Consider the following 17,259-nt stretch of genomic DNA (forward strand, 5'->3'; position numbering starts at 1 on the left):
AGCAGGAAAGACAAGGACCGTGGTAATCTGATAACAAGAAGGCAGGAGGAGCTCTCATCAGACTGACAGGGATTCAAATGCAGACAACAAAGCAATTTGGACAGAAATAGAATGGCTGTATATTAATTGGCTGCAGAGGAAAGGATGCGCAGTAATGGGTTTAAACTACAAGTACAACGATATAGGCTAGATATCAGGAAAAAGTTTTCACAGTCAGAGTAGTTCAGCAGTGGAATAGGCTGCCTAAGGAGGTGGTGAGCTCCCCCTCACTGGCAGTCTTCAAGCAAAGGTTGGATACACACTATTCTTGGATGCTTTAGGATGCTTAGGGCTGATCCTGCGTTGAGCAGGGGGTGGGACTAGATGGCCTGTACGGCCCCTTCTAACTCTTTGATTCTATGATTCTAATTCATCTCTGAAAAGCCAACTCTATTTGTAAAAGTGATGCTTTAGCATTGAAATGCCAGGAAAAGTGAATTTGTGTGACCATTTAGACAAAGTACTTAATTTAACTCAGTTTTTCTCAACTTTTTTACCATTGAGGAATCCCTGAAAGATTCTTTGGGCTTGGAGAAACCCCAGAAGTAGTGTGATCATACAGAATATGGTTGGGAAGCATAACTGTGTACATGCCCATTCAGGGCCTCTCCCCTTCCCACCCACTCCAGGCCCAGCCATTTGAAATCCCGGTTGAGAAAGCCTGCATTTGGATATGCTGCTTTTAATTAGTTTGCAAATATATATATATATATATAAGAGCTACAGCATAAATTGAAGCAAAAGGCAAACTGTCTCTCACTGAAGTAATAAATCAGCTTGAAGAGACTTACAAGCATAAATAATTTGAGGAGTGCAATAAGAGAACTGAAGGAAATATTGAACAGGTAGCTTTGAATACAAGTAGCAAAAGCAAGGAGATTAGCTACTTGTGTGGGGAAAGGGGCCACTTCCAAAGGGACTGCAATGCTTTTAAGCAAAAGGGTGCCTTCAAAAATCAATTTAAAAGCAGAATTTCAAGCAACCACCCTTGGAAGAAACATGAGACAAGTCAGTCACAGCACCCTCTAGAACAGGGGTAGTCAACCTGTGGTTCTCCAGATGTCCATGGACTACAATTCCCATGAGCCCCTGCCAGCATTTGCTGGCAGGGGCTCATGGGAATTGTAGTCCATGGACATCTGGAGGACCACAGGTTGACTACCCCTGATCTAGAACTAATTCAAAGTAATGTATGTGGTCCAATAAAGACAGAGGCTCACTAATGGGAAATATCTGGAGATTTGAGGAGTGCAACCTGAGGAGGGCAGGGAGGGACCAATGGCATATAATGCCATGCTTGCCTTCCAAAGCAGCCATTTCTAAAGGGGACCTGACCTCTGTTGCCCAGTGATCAGTTGTAACCCCAGGGGATCTCCAATCACCATCTAGAGTTTGGCAACCCTATTCTACCATCTTTCCCACAATCAGTTTAAGGAGACCATTGACAATAGTGGTACAAGGATTAATGCTAGAGTTGTGCAAATATATAAATGCAAATCTTTTTTTAAAGTACAATATTAATGAATTTTGGAGCAAGTTTACATCCCAGCAATATAGGTCATTTATCACACCCAGATGTATTTTGCAATTCATATTTTTGACACGAACTGCAAAACACTTATTGAATTTAACAGTCATACTGCACCCAAAATTAATACTGCGCACAGTCCCCCTGAAGTGAAACACTTAAAAATTGGATTAATTTAAATGGGAAAAATTTCAACAAGTGCTTGACTTTCCTGGAAAAACCAGTACGACTTGGAAAAGGATAACTTGGGCTCAGTCATGTCTGTTCACTGCTATAATGACCCAGTGATATAACAACATGGTTGTTATATTTCCTTACTTCCTCTCTTTGGAGTATCTCTTTCTGAAATCCCAAAGCTGTGTAAGAAAAATAATGGCAAACCTTTAAACAATATTCCTGGGTGGGGGGGGGGGGAGAGATGAATTACTTTGGAGGACAGATCGAGTTTGCTGGCTGGCCATAAAGGTAATTATTTCTTCATTGCTATTTTGATGATGCATGGAACATTGGCTCCCTAAAACCAATGAGAGCCATGTTGTTATTTTAAGGTTTTCTATATTGATTTTCTGAACTACTATTTTTTTAATACCTGCCTCCTGTGATTTCTTTACTTCTAGTTTTCTGTTTAGTAGAGTTGAAATGTTTGATTAGATAAATAAAAATCTTTTGACTAAGGGCATATCTATATTAAGAAAGTGGGCACAGATTTTTTTTTTAAATTTACAAGCATTTGCAAACAATATGGGGTAGAAAAGGCATTTTCCCTGAGAAAGGCATTTTTCTTGTGTTGTGTGTTTCTCTCTCTCTCTCTCTCTGCTATGTCACTCATCATCTTCAGAAGCCTTTGTGCTAGGGTTTCCAGCCTTCAGGTAGAGCCTGGAGATCTCCTGGGATTACAACTGAGCTCCAGATTATAAAAATCAGTTCCCAAATTTAAAAAGGCTGATTTGGAAGGTAGACTCTATGGCCTTATAGCATGCAGAGCAGTGGTCCCCAACCTCCGGTCCGGGGACCGGTCCGGGTCCATGGATCAGTCGGTACCGGGCCGCGGCTCCTCCTCATCCTCCTCCCCAGCTGCTGCCTCAGGGGCTGCCCTGCCACTCTGCCGCCGGCTCACCTTTGGTGCTCTCCAATGTCCGCCATGGCTGGGGCTTCCCCTTGACGTGGCACTGCACAGCTGCTGCCGGCAGTGCCCCCCAGCGGGCGGCGGGAAGAAAGGGGCGCCGGCAGGAAAGCAAGTGGAGCAGGGGCTCAGGCAGCAGTAGTGACGTCCCTCGGCAAAAGACCCCCCCCCGGGCCTCAGTAAAATTGTTAAACGTCGACCGGTCCCCGGTGATAAAAAGGTTGGGGACCACTGATGTAGAGGTCCTTCTCCTTCCCAAACCATGCCTTCTCCAGCCTCTACCCCCAATTTTTAGTTATTTTTCAGTTCAGAGTTGTTAAACCTAATTTGAGCAGAATTAGTCATTTCAAACTTGTATGACTGACTGATTAAAACAGCCTTTTTCAATCTTTTGACTATGGGGATACCACTGAGGTATTTTTCAAGCTTCAAGATACCAGGAAGTGATGTCACCTTTTTTTTTACCATTGAGAAACCCCTGAAACATTCTTGAGGCCTTGAGAAATCCCAGAAGTGGCACGATCATGCAGGATATGGTTAGGAAGCATGGCTGTGTACACGCCCCTTCCCACCCCTTCCAGGTCCATCACTGGGCATTTGGGGAAGGGGCGGGTTGACATGACCATATATATTCATATCACTGGATAAATGTTTTTTTTATTTAAAATTAATTAACTCCCACCCATTCAGGAAACCCTCCAGGGTCATCAAGAAATCCCAGGTTATCACGAGACCCTGATTGATAAAGCCAGCCTTAGCCACTGAGAACCTGTTTTTCAAATGTTACACATTATACCTCCTTTTCCCAATATTCCAACATTATATCTAGATCATTCTGGAATAAAAACCTGCCTTTGATAGCTGATTAGTATTTTTAACTCCTACCATGTCACACATTCCAAAACACATGCAAATCAATATGCAATTTAAAACCGCCTCAAGCATTTTCTCACCCTTGTTTTCCATCCCATTGCAGGTGGTTCAAGGGAAGAGGCAAAGAGAGTGGTCATTTTTGTTGGAAAGCAATCACCTTGAACTTGTTTCGTTAACCTTTTCTACAACAATGGTATATCATAAATTATGAAGTCTTGTACTGGTGACATATCAATCCAACTGGAATCTGATTTCACTTCATGCTGTTTTTCAAGTGTGACGGTAATACATTAGCCATTTCTGCATGAGGAAAATGTTCCTGGACAGCCTTCGCATGTTGGCAACATATACAGCCTCCTCCACATGACATTGTCAACTTCCCAAGGCTGTCCAGTAGCCAGGTTGCGATTTGGCCATTTTTAACTCATGATTTCAGGAATCCAGAAGCCATTTCTGCACGGAGGAGTAAAACTTCCTGCTTACAAACTCGGGATGGTAAATCTCGCGTTTGCAGCCCTCCTCGTGGGGAGACCCCTCTTCCATTTTCCTTCTGCCCCATTGCAGCTTTTTGCCTCCTGAGGAGGTTGCAAGAGAAAGCAGCACAAACCTCCTTCCACTCCTTGGCTTGTCAATCACAGCAAGCCACCAATCACAGCAAGCCATCAATCACAGCACAGCAGTTCTCTCCTGACTTAATTTTTCTCCCCCACAGCACCAAAATTAATTATTTTTTAAAAAGAAGGAACATCCACATTGCTATGCAGCAATGCCACAACAAAGATGTATTTTTAGTAGAAATCAACGCTGCTCCGTTGCTATGGAGAAACGCCAGAACAATACAGCACACTCCCCCTTTTGGAATTCATGTTCTTTTGCAGTTTATTTCTGTCTGGGTGGATCGCTGAGACCCTGGACATGGTAACTGAGGCCCAAAAGGACATTTGGGGCTAATGACTGGCTTTCAACGAGGTGCTCAGACCCCTATATGATTTAGAGTGGTAAATCCAGTTTTCTGGATTCCCAAAAACACGTGTTAAAAATGGCCAAATCGTGACCCGGCTATCGGACAGCCTTGAGATGTTGGCGACATCATGTAGAGGGGCCCACATCATGCGGATATGACCAGAAAACTGCCTCATCAGGAGGCAAAAAGTCACGACAGGGCAGAGAGAAGACATGAGAGGGGTCTCCCCGTGAGGAGGGCTGCAAACGCAAGATATACCATCCCGTGTTTGCAAGCAGGAAACCACTCACATTTTATCCCTCGATGCAGAAATGGCCATCATATGTATTTCCCCATTTTATGATTCTTAATCAGTTCCAGTGGTGAGTTTCTTCCAAATTGTTTGTTTGAAAACAGGTGATTAAAATCAAATCCATCAATCCAGCCCTGATCTTGCTGGACCTGAACCAATACCATAGACTGAAAGAGCTGAACATTTGCAAAGACTGACAGAAATTAACCTCTAGCTATAAAGAATGCACTTATACACACAGCTGTGCATGTATATGCCAACCAAGAATGGGTTTCATAACAGGCTGAATCATATTAGTTCTTATTCTAAGTGTGTGAGCTGGGCTATTCTAAAAAGTCATGAAGAGAACTGAAGGTGGGTACTGAGGGTTGTTTTCCTCCTCCCCATTGGGGACAATCTCTTCAAAGATTCTACCAGTTCTTCCATAAACTGGGGGCAATCTTCTATTTGGCCAACAAGGGAGGAAGTTGGGAAAGGTTCAGTAATGGGATATGATCTGAGTCAGGGGTAGTCAAACTGCGGCCCTCCAGATGTCCATGGACTACAATTCCCAGGAGCCCCTGCCAGCGAATGCTGGCAGGGGCTCCTGGGAATTGTAGTCCATGGACACCTGGAGGGCCGCAGTTTGACTCCCCCTGGTGTGGGGCCTCTGGAAGTGCAAGGCCTGTAGTACATGCTATGCATTCGCTGGCAGGGGGCTCCTGGGAATTGTAGTCCATGGACATCTGGAGGGCCGCAGTTTGACTATCCCTGATCTGGGTTGACTTTGTTTGCTCCTCTGCCTGCAGGTGCAAGTCCTTTATGCAAATTTCTCTTAGTTTGCAGCAGAAGCCTACTATGATCAAACCAGCAAATGAGGACCGCCTTTGTGTTTGTTTTGGAAAAGTTCAACAAGCTAATTTGGGTTCCTTTGTGTAGAAAAGAAAAACAGCCGTGTCAAATAAATAAATATTTCTAGTGGATTTTGTCCTCTGGTGGTTCTCCCTTTGCATATTAGTTCTCAGGCCTCCTTATATTATATACATGGAATAGCATGGCCATGTTCCTTTAATGTTCTCATCTGCTTGCTCGACCGTAGCCTAAATGCAGTTGCAGCCTGAACACATTAGTAACCATATCTATTCACCCACCAAAGCTGAATTTCCCTTCAGGCTGCAGAGTGCAGATCTCAACTCCCAAAGAAAGAAAGAAGGGAGGGGGGAAGTGAACTAAGTTTGGATAAACAAATCTACTGCATTCTTTGTTTATTTTTTGTATACAACATGGCTCTTTCAAAAAAAAATTTACATTTAGAGAAAAGTAGGTCTGGTTTCGAGAGCCCCTTTCTGGTTTTCAGCAGCCATTACAGTCACTGAACACTGCTTTTCCCCAAAATGTTGTTGCCTGGTGCCTGTGCACATTTTAGAAAATGACTTCAGACTTTACCAAATGCAAGGGTCAGTTCACAGGGATTTTGTCTACATGTGGCAGCGATGGGAAAAGCTTAGCTAGTGCTCAATAAACCTCATTCAACTTGCGCTGTATTCAGACCACTGGAACTCACAGACGCAGGAAATTCAACAGAGCCTGAAGATGCTAGAACGACGCACATGAATTGGTCCTGCACATTTCTACAACTCGTGCTTGTTTTTTTAATTTCTAGATTTGTCTGCATACCTAATAAGTGCCCCGAGTGCACAGAAAAATATCTTTAGCAGGCACATAGCCCTGATCTATGGATTTAAGTATCCAAGGATGGTGGTCATGGGTGGCTAATAATATATAGATTCTATAACAGACAAGTTGGCATGGAAAGCAGAGATTTTCAATCTGTGCTCTAGAACAATGGCGTACATTAAGTACTGCTGGGAAGGCAGGATACTTACAACAGGTTAGTCTGAACAAAATTTAGTCTGGTAGGCAATGCCTGGTTCTTCCATGATACTGATATCACTTCACTGTTCTCACTGTTCACGGACTTCACTGTTCTCAAACACGTGCCTTTTATATCGTTATGTGACACTCATACAAACACCCTGCAATTGTGGGGTGCCTCAAAGAAATATTCACGCATGTGTGAATGGGGAAGTTCTTACTGGTGGAAGCGCACCATGTGTGCCTCAGAGCTCTGGCACTCAACTAAACCCGTGGACTATACAAATACAAAGTTCAGAAGCCAGAGAAGATGTGTAGAGAGCATCTCCCCTCCCCCAAGGGCACTCTGAATGTTTTGAGGCTGTGTTTTAAAAGACATTTATATCTCCTTAGATTTTGAGACGTACCAGAGATAATTTTTAAAACTCACTTAAAGAAATAAGCATTATCAACATGAGCATTTATATAGTGGCTCACGTTAAAAAATCCCAGTAATCATAGACTGAATGTGCAGACCTAAGAAGAGACTGGCCTTAGAAGGCTATAACTCTAGTCAAGGTTTGACTGTGAGCCGCAAAGTAATCCTTTTTAATATCTGTTCCACATAATATATTTCTGGTAAGGCCTTGGAGGAGGAGCTGGTCTCATGGCTTAAGTGCCACTCAGCGCTTAACACCCACTCAGGGCAGCTGTCCCATCCCTGAATACCTCCTCCTCCAAGTGGCTTGCCTGTTTGTCCAGCAGCCAACCAATCGCCTTCCATCCCCCACCCCTGACCACCCCCTCCTCCTTCCACTTCCCTCCAAGGCTGCAGATTCCTGCTGTGTGAAAGCTGCCCCTGCTGGTGAGTTTCCTTCCCGGGGGAAGGGCCTCCAGCCTTTCTAGATCCTGGGGGTAGGGAGAGGCCATACACAGAGTTCTTCCACACACACAACCCCCCCAATCTACCACCTGTTGTATTTCTGAATGCAACAGGCTTTGCCCCTAGTTATACTATAGAGAGCTGTTGCATAAAACACTACCTTCAAATTGGAATGGTTATTGCTCAGTATTACTGAATACAACTGGAAGATCGGCCTATAACTTCGGTAGGCGAGGGAGTGAAATCATAGTCAAGAAGCGGTAATTTGACTCCCGGTGTGTAGATAGGACTGCCGGAGAGAAAAATAGGAGAGTACTTACATGTTCGTATTAGCAGTAGATGTCAACCATTCCCCCGCCAAGCCAATGATATCTAGTCCTGCAGAAAGCTGGTTGAAAAAGCGAGGGTGGCCTAGAATAATGAAAGATATCTGTCATGACCCTCTGCGACAAACCGTCCCAAATCAGACCCTCTGCGACAAACAAGCAGGAATCCCAGGCATTGGGGAAACCTGAGGTAGTCTTTATTAGGGCAAGGCAGCGTCTACGGGAACTTGGCATCACAGTTAGGCATTGTTGAAGACAAGGAACAATAGAAACACAACCTGATGTCCCCCAACCCCTTGAACCCTCTCTGTGCCCCAACCCCTTGAGCCCAGATTTGGGCGCCAATTTATCTTTCCCACAGTCAACGTGTTTGATCCCAGTACGTTGTGAAAACATGGGACAGCCAGTCCTTCTCACACTCAGGTGCAAGAGCTGAAACAAGACTGTTCAGCATTCTAAGAAGAACCAAGGTAAGAGCATTAGCACTACAAAGACTCTCTGAAGAGAAAGAGAAGGGAGAGCTGCAGGTTGGGAGGACAGGAAGCTACAGGAGGCCTCTGGAGGCCAGTTCAACTCCTGGATGGGAGAAACATCTAAGCTTAGCATGGGCCAGGCATGGCCCGTGGCAATACCAACTTTCGTGCTCTTTCATCCAGGTCCAAACAATCTGGTTTTCCAAGGTCTATTGTATTACCTTCAAATTGGTAATGGCATTACTTGTTGTTATTGTACAAGTGGGGCTAAGGATGCCAGTCCCCAAGTGGGAGTCCTCAGTTTTATAGCTCACCTCCAGGCGACAAAAGATCCATTCCCCTGAAGATAATGGCTGCTTTGCCTTAGCATTAAACTCCTCTGAAGTCCCTCCCTCCCCCAAATCCCACCCACTCTCATCTCCACCAACAAAACCTCCAGGTTTTTCCCACCCCAGAGCTGGCATCCTAGTGGGGACTCATGATACTTGGGGAGGGGGATGCCTTCCCTCTCGTAGCCTTCTTCTACCCTGTCTCGGCCTGCTGCAGCTCCCGGTTACCCCCCACCACTGCAGGGCCTAATGCAGCTTCTTTCACACACACCCCTCCATCACTGCCCACAACAGGGGGCCCACTGAGGCTTCCTCCCATTGCTGCTGCTTAGCACAGCTCCTCCCCTCAACCAGGCCCACTGAGAGAGGAGGAGGAGGAAGCCGGGGAGGAGGGAAGAGCATTGTCTGCACAATTTTGTTGGTTTCAGATTTTTTCCACAAACTTATAGTGTCCCTCCAAGTTTCTAGAAGGATCAGCAGATTTAGCTATATACGGATGGGACAACACTTTCACTCTTATAATATTGCAATACTCTGCAATACTCATGGTGGCTTCCTTCCTTTTCTTAGTTTTAACCCCCACCCCCCTTACTGCCATTGGCTGGTAGCAGCTTCTGCTAAGGGGGGAGGGATTCCTTGTGGTATCACAGCTCCTGCCCCATCTCCAGTTGCAGCTGCCATGATGAGCCCCATGTAGCCCCCAGCCTCCATGGCTCTGAGAAGGACCACTTGGCTGATTATATCCCCAAAGGACCTTAAGATCTTCCATCCAATAGGAATACATTACTGATCCATATCCCAAAAGAAGTATGCCTGGCCTCAACCAAGGGTAGGGCCTTTTCTGTCCTGGCCCCGACCTGGTGGAATGAGCTCCCAGAAGAGCTGAGAACTCTGATAGAACTAAGACAATATTGTAGGGCAGGGGTAGTCAACTGTGGTCCTCCAGATGTCCATGGACTACAATTCCCATGAGCCCCTGCCAGCAAATGCTGGCAGGGGCTCATGGGAATTGTAATCCATGAACATCTGGAGGACTACAGGTTGACTACCCCTGCTGTAGGGAACAGTGGTGTGGTGGGCTTTCCCCTATATCCCTCTCCTCACCTTACATTACTTTCCCTGTCCCTCCTAACAACCCCTACATCCGGCGACCTGGGGACCCCCTGGTTTTACAGGACATCTCCAGACCAAAGAAATCAGTTCCCCTGGAGAAAATAGCAGTTTTGGAGGGTGGACTCCATAGAACTGTACTCTGCAGGGCCCCCCCCTGCCCCGAATCCCGCCCACCCCTGGCTCCACCCCAAAGTCTACAGGTATTTCCAATCCAGACTTGGCAGCCCTATCTGCCTACCACCTTTGCTTATATTTGTTATTTATTTACTTCATTTAAGCCCATTTTTTTCTACAGTGGGGGCCATTCTCCTATCCTCCTTCTCATGCTCCCAACAATTCTGTGAGGTATTTTACACTCCATCTATGAGTCTGGCCCTAAGTCACTAGGTAAGTTTCTACAGCAGAGTGTGAATTCAAACCTGGGACTTCCATCTTGCTCTGAAGCTCTTACCACACTGGCTTTCCCCCAGGGGCTGCTGCAGAACAGTATCAAGCAGCCAGGCCCTGGCGATTCATGCAGGTGTGGTGGTATCAAGTCTTGCAGTGACCGCTGCTAGCCTGGCCCTGATGAGGCCCTCCTCAAAGATGAAAACAGCCTTCTCCCCTTGACTTTTACTGGCAGAAATCAAGTCTGAAAAGCTGTGGTTGCCTAGCAACTGCCACTGCGGCCTTCCATTAAAAAAAAAACTACAGGCATCTTTTCTATCGTTTCGGGTTTTTTTAATTGATTTCAGATTTATTTTTTGTGAACCTCAGGATTCTTTTCCTTTTTTTTCCTCTTTGCCCATTCATGGCTTCAGTCACTGGCTTCAAGTATCCTTTAATTTGGCTGACTTGGTCATTAGAATATACAAATGGGAACTCACAAGGTCTTGTGGGGGACAACTAATTTCCCCTTCCCCACTGTTTCTTCTTTCCCTTTCCTTAAAGTCCCCATAGCCTCTACCCTCTTCCTTCTCTCACAATAGCCAACCCAACTTTATCTTGAGCTTTCCCTCCTCCTTCCCAGCAGCCTCTAACTGGGAAAACAATGGCCCAGTTGTGTGGTGCTGGCCACTCGGTCAGGCCTACTTGTGTTGTAGGGAGCCCACAAGGACTTACAGGGGGCACCAAACTTCCCCTAGGGCAGGGGTAGTCAACCTGTGGTCCTCCAGATGTCCATGGAGTACAATTCCCATGAGCCCCTGCCAGCATTTGCTGGGAATTGTAGTCCATGGGCATCTGGAGGACCACAGATTGACTACCCCTGCCCTAGGGGACACCAAACTTCCCTGCACTATTTCCACTTTTCTGCATTCCTGGTAACCACAATATCCTTCCTCCCTTCTTTGCCTTTCTGTCCTTCTCAGTCACTCACCAATCTACTTTTTATCTTCCTTCCATCTTCAGCTATATTTATTCATTTCATTTATACCCCGCTTTTCCACAGTGAGGATCAAAGCAGCTTACACTATTCTCCTCTTTTTGATCCTCACAACAACTCTGTGGAGTAGATTAGGCAGAAAGTATCTGCCTGGCACAACATCACAAAAGAGCTCTTGTGAGATCCAAAGCACAACATCAAGAAAACACTATACTCCAATGATCAGGCAAGAGGCTCAGGCAGAGCAAAAATCAAAATATATATTTGCAAATATAGGAAGACCCGGAAAACATAGATCTTCTCAGCACAGCTGACAGCAGTGTTAAATAACATTCCTTTCTTGTTACTTTACAATTCACACATTTCCATGGGTTCCTGCATCTTCATTAGGTAACTTTTTATACCACTAGATTGCCCAAACTCTCAGAGCAGTTGTTCTGGGCCAGTTTATGGGCTGGGTTATCTCCCTTACAGGTGCTAGAATCTCCTAAGGACGGCCTCTTGGTACATTCCCAAATCAGTAACATTTCATACTTATTGGGGCCTCTTCTTTGTTTGAATTATCTTTCATATGGAATTCAGGCAGACTTGTCTCTCTGGCTTGCAGCTAACGGTGCTATGACACCTTCCGGTATCTGTGTGAATGCCTATTAGAAAGATTTTACTAAGTCTATTTTCTATGGTCCCACAATCACCTAGTGAGCTTCCATGGCAGACTGGTGATTTCAACCCAGATCTCCTGTAGCCCCTACTCTGAAGCTACACTACACCAGCTTTCATAGGGTGGTTGCTGTTGAACGGTAATAAGCAGCCAGGCCTAGGGGACTCATGAAGTGTGCTAGCATCAGGTCACACAGTGGTAGCTGCCAGCCCCAGCCCCAATAAATCCTCTCTCAAAGGCCATAACAACCTGGAAAGGCTCCTGGCTCCTCCCCCTGAGGGCTACAGAGATAAATCAAGCCTAGAATGCTGTGGTTGCCTAGCAACTGCCACTGAGGGATTCCTTTTTAAAGATACAGTCACTCCTCTCATTACTTTGGTTGTTTGTTTTTAAACTCCCAATGCATTTTATTAGATTTCAGAAATTTTTGCAACACTGGGATGTTTTGCAGGTTTGTAGAAAGATCTGTATTGTCTGTTCATGGCTGTAGTCACCTGATTTAAGTATACTCAGATTTAACCAACTTAGGTCTTAGAATATATGATGATGTGATGATACCAAGGATCAATGGCTTTTAAACTGTAGATTGAGACAAAAAAACAACTCTCTGGCTGGTGGGATGCCAGGCCAGGAGGGAAGAGGAGAGACAGAATGAGTTTAGGAGAGGAGACCCTGAGAAACTCAATGTCAGATGACATGATGTCAGATGACATGAATGGCCATAAGATACAGCCTGTTGCTTGGTTATCATGAAAAATAAAACCGAAACAGCTTCATTGTTGACTCAGCTGAGAATCTTGACTTGTACATTGGTGAGGGGTGCAATACCATGCAGGGGTAGCCAAACTATGGCTCTCCAAATATCCATTAACTACATGATGCCGCAGGGGCTCATGGTAATTGTAGTCCATGAACATCTGGAGAGCCACAGTTTGACTACTCCTGGCATAGAGTAATAATATTTATTTATAACCCGTCATTCTCCGAAGGTTCAGGGCAGTTCACGAAATGTCCTTCTGATGGTCTAATGGTTTGTTCTGACACAGTGCATAAAACTGGTGAAGTTCAGTGGCCAGCAACCGAAAAGAACACTGTCAGGTCTTATTAGGACTCACCTTATGCTTGATATGTACTCAGAAGGGCCTTTATAAAAACCTAAGTTTAATTGTGATATTTTTCAGTGGAAAACAGATTTTCAGCAGATACAACTTGCTTCACTGTTAATGTCTCTCACACCTGTCAATCAGACAAGAAATTCTAAATTTAAAAGGATACTAATCCTATACACCAGTGGTCCCCAAACCCTGGTCTGGAGACCAGTACCAGTCCGTGGATCAGTCGCTACCGGGCCGTGGCTCCTCCTCGTCCTCCTTCCTGGCTCCTGCCTCGGGGGCTGCCCTGCCACTCTGCCGCCTGCTCACCTTTGGTGCTCTCCAGCAGCCGCCATGGCTGGGACTCCCCCTTGGTGTGGCACTGCACAGCTGCTGCTGGCAGCGCCCCCCAGAGGGCGGCAGGAAGTCAGGGGCGCCGGCGGGAAAGCAAGTGGAGCAGGGGCTGAGGTGGCGGTGGCGACATCCCTCGGCAAAAGACTGCCCCCCCCCAGGGCCTCAGTAAAATTGTCAAGTGTTGACCGGTCCCCGGTGATAAAAAGTTTGGGGGAGCATGGCTATACACTATAAAATCAGAGTCCAGTAGCACCTTTAAGACCACCTTTAAGGCGTGAGCTTTCGAGTGCAAGCACTCTTCGGCAGACTAAGAACTGACCATCATAACAGCAAGAATATATAAGCAAAAGTTAATCCTGTTACATTATTAAACTGTGTTACATCATCCAAACACAGCCACATAATAACTCCCTGCCATGTGGCTGTGTTTGGATGCTGTGACACAGTTTAATAATAATATATCAGAAAAGAATACTTCCTGGGGCAGGGTCCAAAGCAATTTGGGAGGGACACAGCTGTATATAGCTGGTTTTATTCCAATTGCTATGCCCCCAATATCATCTTCTGTTACTCTGAGGTCCCCTTAGGATAGCAATCCCCAACCTGTGGACCGCGGACCACATGTGGTCCTTCGACTAATTGGAGGTGGGCCCCGAAGGACGCCTTCTCCCCCCCCCGGCCCTTTACTTCATCCCCCCCGGCCCTTTACAAACACACTTCGGGTGTCATTGTCTCCCATCACTCCCAGATGGGACTATCTCGTTGCAGAGAAACAAGCTCAGGGTTCCCATTGATTTGTCATTGTCATGAGTTAAAATTTCCATGAAAATAAAATGTTCATTATGTTCATTGTTGTGGCGTGTCTGTATCTTATTTTGAAGGGATGTTTAAACATTACCATAGCGATCAGAGAGCGTTAGGGCAGTGGTTGAGAGTAGAGGAGTAAACTACCCCCCCACCGGGCCTCAGTAAAAGGCGTTGAGTGGTCCCCGGTGAGTGGTCCCCGGTGATAAAAAGGTTGGGGACCACTGCCTTAGGAGACCAAGGCCTTCAAAATGTTGTAACTTCTGGCCTGAGCTAGATAGCCTGCTCTTGTCAGAGACTCAGTTCACAGAAGCTAGGCAGGTTCAGCCCTGGATAGTACTTAGACTGGAGACTACCACAGAAGTCTAGGGTTACTTTGGTTCATTTTTGGAGAACCCTACAGGGTTGGCTGCAACGTGACAGCACTTTTCACCATTACATGTCCACCTTTTCCCTTTCACCAGTCTTGATCGGTGTCATCCGCTTTGTTCTTTTCTAAGCAGGACTCCAGAGAAAGAACTTTGAGCAGTTGTTTTTAAAACTTGAAAGTTGTTTCTTAAAGTATAATTTGTCCAGTCTAAAATATGGGACTCCCGACTCTTGTAGGAAAGGAAAGGGAGCCAGTATGGTTAGACCAGGGTTTCATGAAGGGTTTCCCAAATGGGTGGAAGTTAATTCATTTTTTATATTTTTTAAAATTTGTTAAGCATTTATCAGATAATATGACCATATACGGTCATATCAAGCTGCTCCCCCCTCCCAGAATGGCCAAACATTGGTATGGAGGGGGTGAGAAGGGGAGGGGCCACAGGTGGGCGTGTACACATATGCTCCCCAACATATGCTCCCAGCGTATGCTCCCCAACCATATTTTGCATGATCACCCCACTTCTGGGGTTTCTCAAAGCCTGAAGAATGTTTCGGGGGGGGGGGGGATGTTCAACAGTTGAATAGTTGAGAAAGGCCAGATTAGAGTATTAGATTAGGAGTTGGGAGACCCAGGTTCAAATCCCTACTCTTCCATGGAAGCTTGTTGACAATTGTGGGCTAGTTACATACTCTCCACCTAACCTGCCTGAAAGAATTGTTGTGAGGATAAAATAAGGAGATGACACAAATCACTTTGGGTCCCCAATGAGGAGAAAGACAGGGTATAAATGATGATGATGGATGGATGGATACATACATGCTCTGGATACATGCCTTGTTTATAAAGACTGGAAGGCTCCCACATTCACAGAGCTTTTTAGACTTAAAAGAGCTGTTACATGGCATGTGCAATCTTTTCCTTTGTATTCTCCAATTTTTTTCTCATTGGTCTGGAAATATCTTCCAGTCTGTCTGTTTGTCTGTCTTTCTCTATAAGTTCACCAGCAGGCCACGATGGCTGGCGATACAGCTTTTCGGCCTCTGGCATCAAGCAATCAGAGATATTATTGCTAAATATGAAGATTTCTCTATGAGCTGTACTGATTGATAGCTGCTGTTTAATTTATCCCACAGGAGTCTAGAGAGAAGGAGTGATGTGCCCCCTATCAAAACTGTCCACATAATTATGGGGATTGCCTCAAATAAACACAGCTTTAAGTTAATCAAATCTCTCCCTCCCCTTTCAGACTGACGGGAATATTCCTCATAAGCCTACCAATAACAAATTCCAGCTCGCAACATCATATATTCTTGAATACTTGGCAACGCTACATAGAAACGGGGTTGTGACAGATGAGGAAGAATCTGTTCTGTCATTACCAAGGTTCTAGGAGTGTGTTACGGATACTGAATTCATGTTCAGACAGCCTGAACCATTTAGATTTCTAGGAAGACTCAAAATATTTCAGCCACATCTCCCTCTTTCACCCCCGCCCAACGCTTATTAAAACCATTTGTCCTGAAACCAGCAGCACTCGCCGAAGAACAAGCAGCAGAATTACAACTGAAATTATACCCGGTAATCTTGCTCAGAAATGACCTGGAAGCAGGAATCTTTCCTTGCGTAATGAGTTATCAGTGGGGTTACAACTATTAATGGTACGAAGCCGTCCTTTTCTTCCCCCCCTTTGTTTTTGGCATTAAACATCTTGAGGATATAATGAAGAGAAACTGCAAATTCAGTGTCATTTATGCCCTCATTTACCTAATGATATTGTTCCCGCGAGACACAGGCTCCTTGGCTTTCCATCAAGTGCAAGAGATTGCGACTTTTAAAGTGTGCCTGCCTGAGCGCCCGACACACGACACAGCAAAATGCCCATTTGCGTAACAAACAGAACTGCCAACAGCCTGCCTTAACATGGACAATAAGGCAGGGGGTTACTTGGGGTACTTTCAAACACTTCATTACCCGCTGTATCCACTTCCCCAGACTATTTCCTCTTCTGAGCTTGCTAGCAGCACTGATATTCTCTCCGCTTTCCCTGCTTCCTTTTCTCCTTCCCACTCACCCACCTTTTCTTTTATCAGCTCCCACCCCCACCCCACCGGGTCCATCATCAGCTTGATTTTTAATTTACTTTAATTTAATTTACCCCATCTTTCTCCTGTATGGTGACACATCTTATAGCGTTCTCTTCTCCTCCCATTTTATTCTCACAATACCCTCAGTTTTTAGATTTCAGATTTTTCTGCAATCCTGGGGCTTTTCTTAGGTTTGTGGACAGATCTGTTCAACCGGCCCATGGCCCCAATCTTTAGATTTAAGTATCCGTAGATGGGGCCATTTTGGCCCGTTACACACGCGTTTGGAGACTGCACGTTCAATCTGCTTTTGCAGCTGGATTATCCTGTGCAGAACAGGTTAAATCTACTTCTGAAGTGCACTGAAAGTGCATTATGGGCCAATAATTATATTGGCAGACCACATACATTTTCTTCTTACGGGCACCTTCTTTTCTGGCCAGTTTCTTGATTCTATCTATAGAATTACTCTCCTTACAAGCTGTTAAATGTCTCTATGTATTGGGTATGAGTCCCTCAACTTGTCTCACAAGGACCTTTGGTAAAGATGCTGCTATAGCGATTAGGAGTTATAAAAAGGAACCACTTCCAAGAACTATGCAAATCCATTGCTGTTTGCAAATTAATGCAGAATATAGCCATCCCTGGCCCTCAAAGACTGATCCAAATAAGGAGTACCTCATAACATTCAGGTTCTCAGAACCCCCAGATGGAGGGGATTCCATATTTGTGTAGAATTAATATTAGAGTAGTAGC

At 45.2% G+C, this 17,259-nt stretch overlaps 1 protein-coding gene across 3 annotated transcripts in view; it reads right to left on the reverse strand.

The window, feature by feature from the left end:
• Positions 1-17,259, reverse strand: part of GAD1 (glutamate decarboxylase 1) — a 68,033-nt gene that overhangs the window by 28,913 nt on the left and 21,861 nt on the right. For all 3 annotated transcript variants that reach the window (XM_077319741.1, XM_077319742.1, XM_077319743.1), the window contains one exon: positions 7,856-7,946. In XM_077319741.1, coding sequence (XP_077175856.1) covers positions 7,856-7,946 — 91 coding nt within the window. The remainder of the gene's footprint in view (positions 1-7,855; positions 7,947-17,259) is intronic.

Source organism: Paroedura picta, chromosome 2 (assembly GCF_049243985.1).
Source record: "Paroedura picta isolate Pp20150507F chromosome 2, Ppicta_v3.0, whole genome shotgun sequence".
Lineage (NCBI taxonomy): Eukaryota > Metazoa > Chordata > Lepidosauria > Squamata > Gekkonidae > Paroedura > Paroedura picta.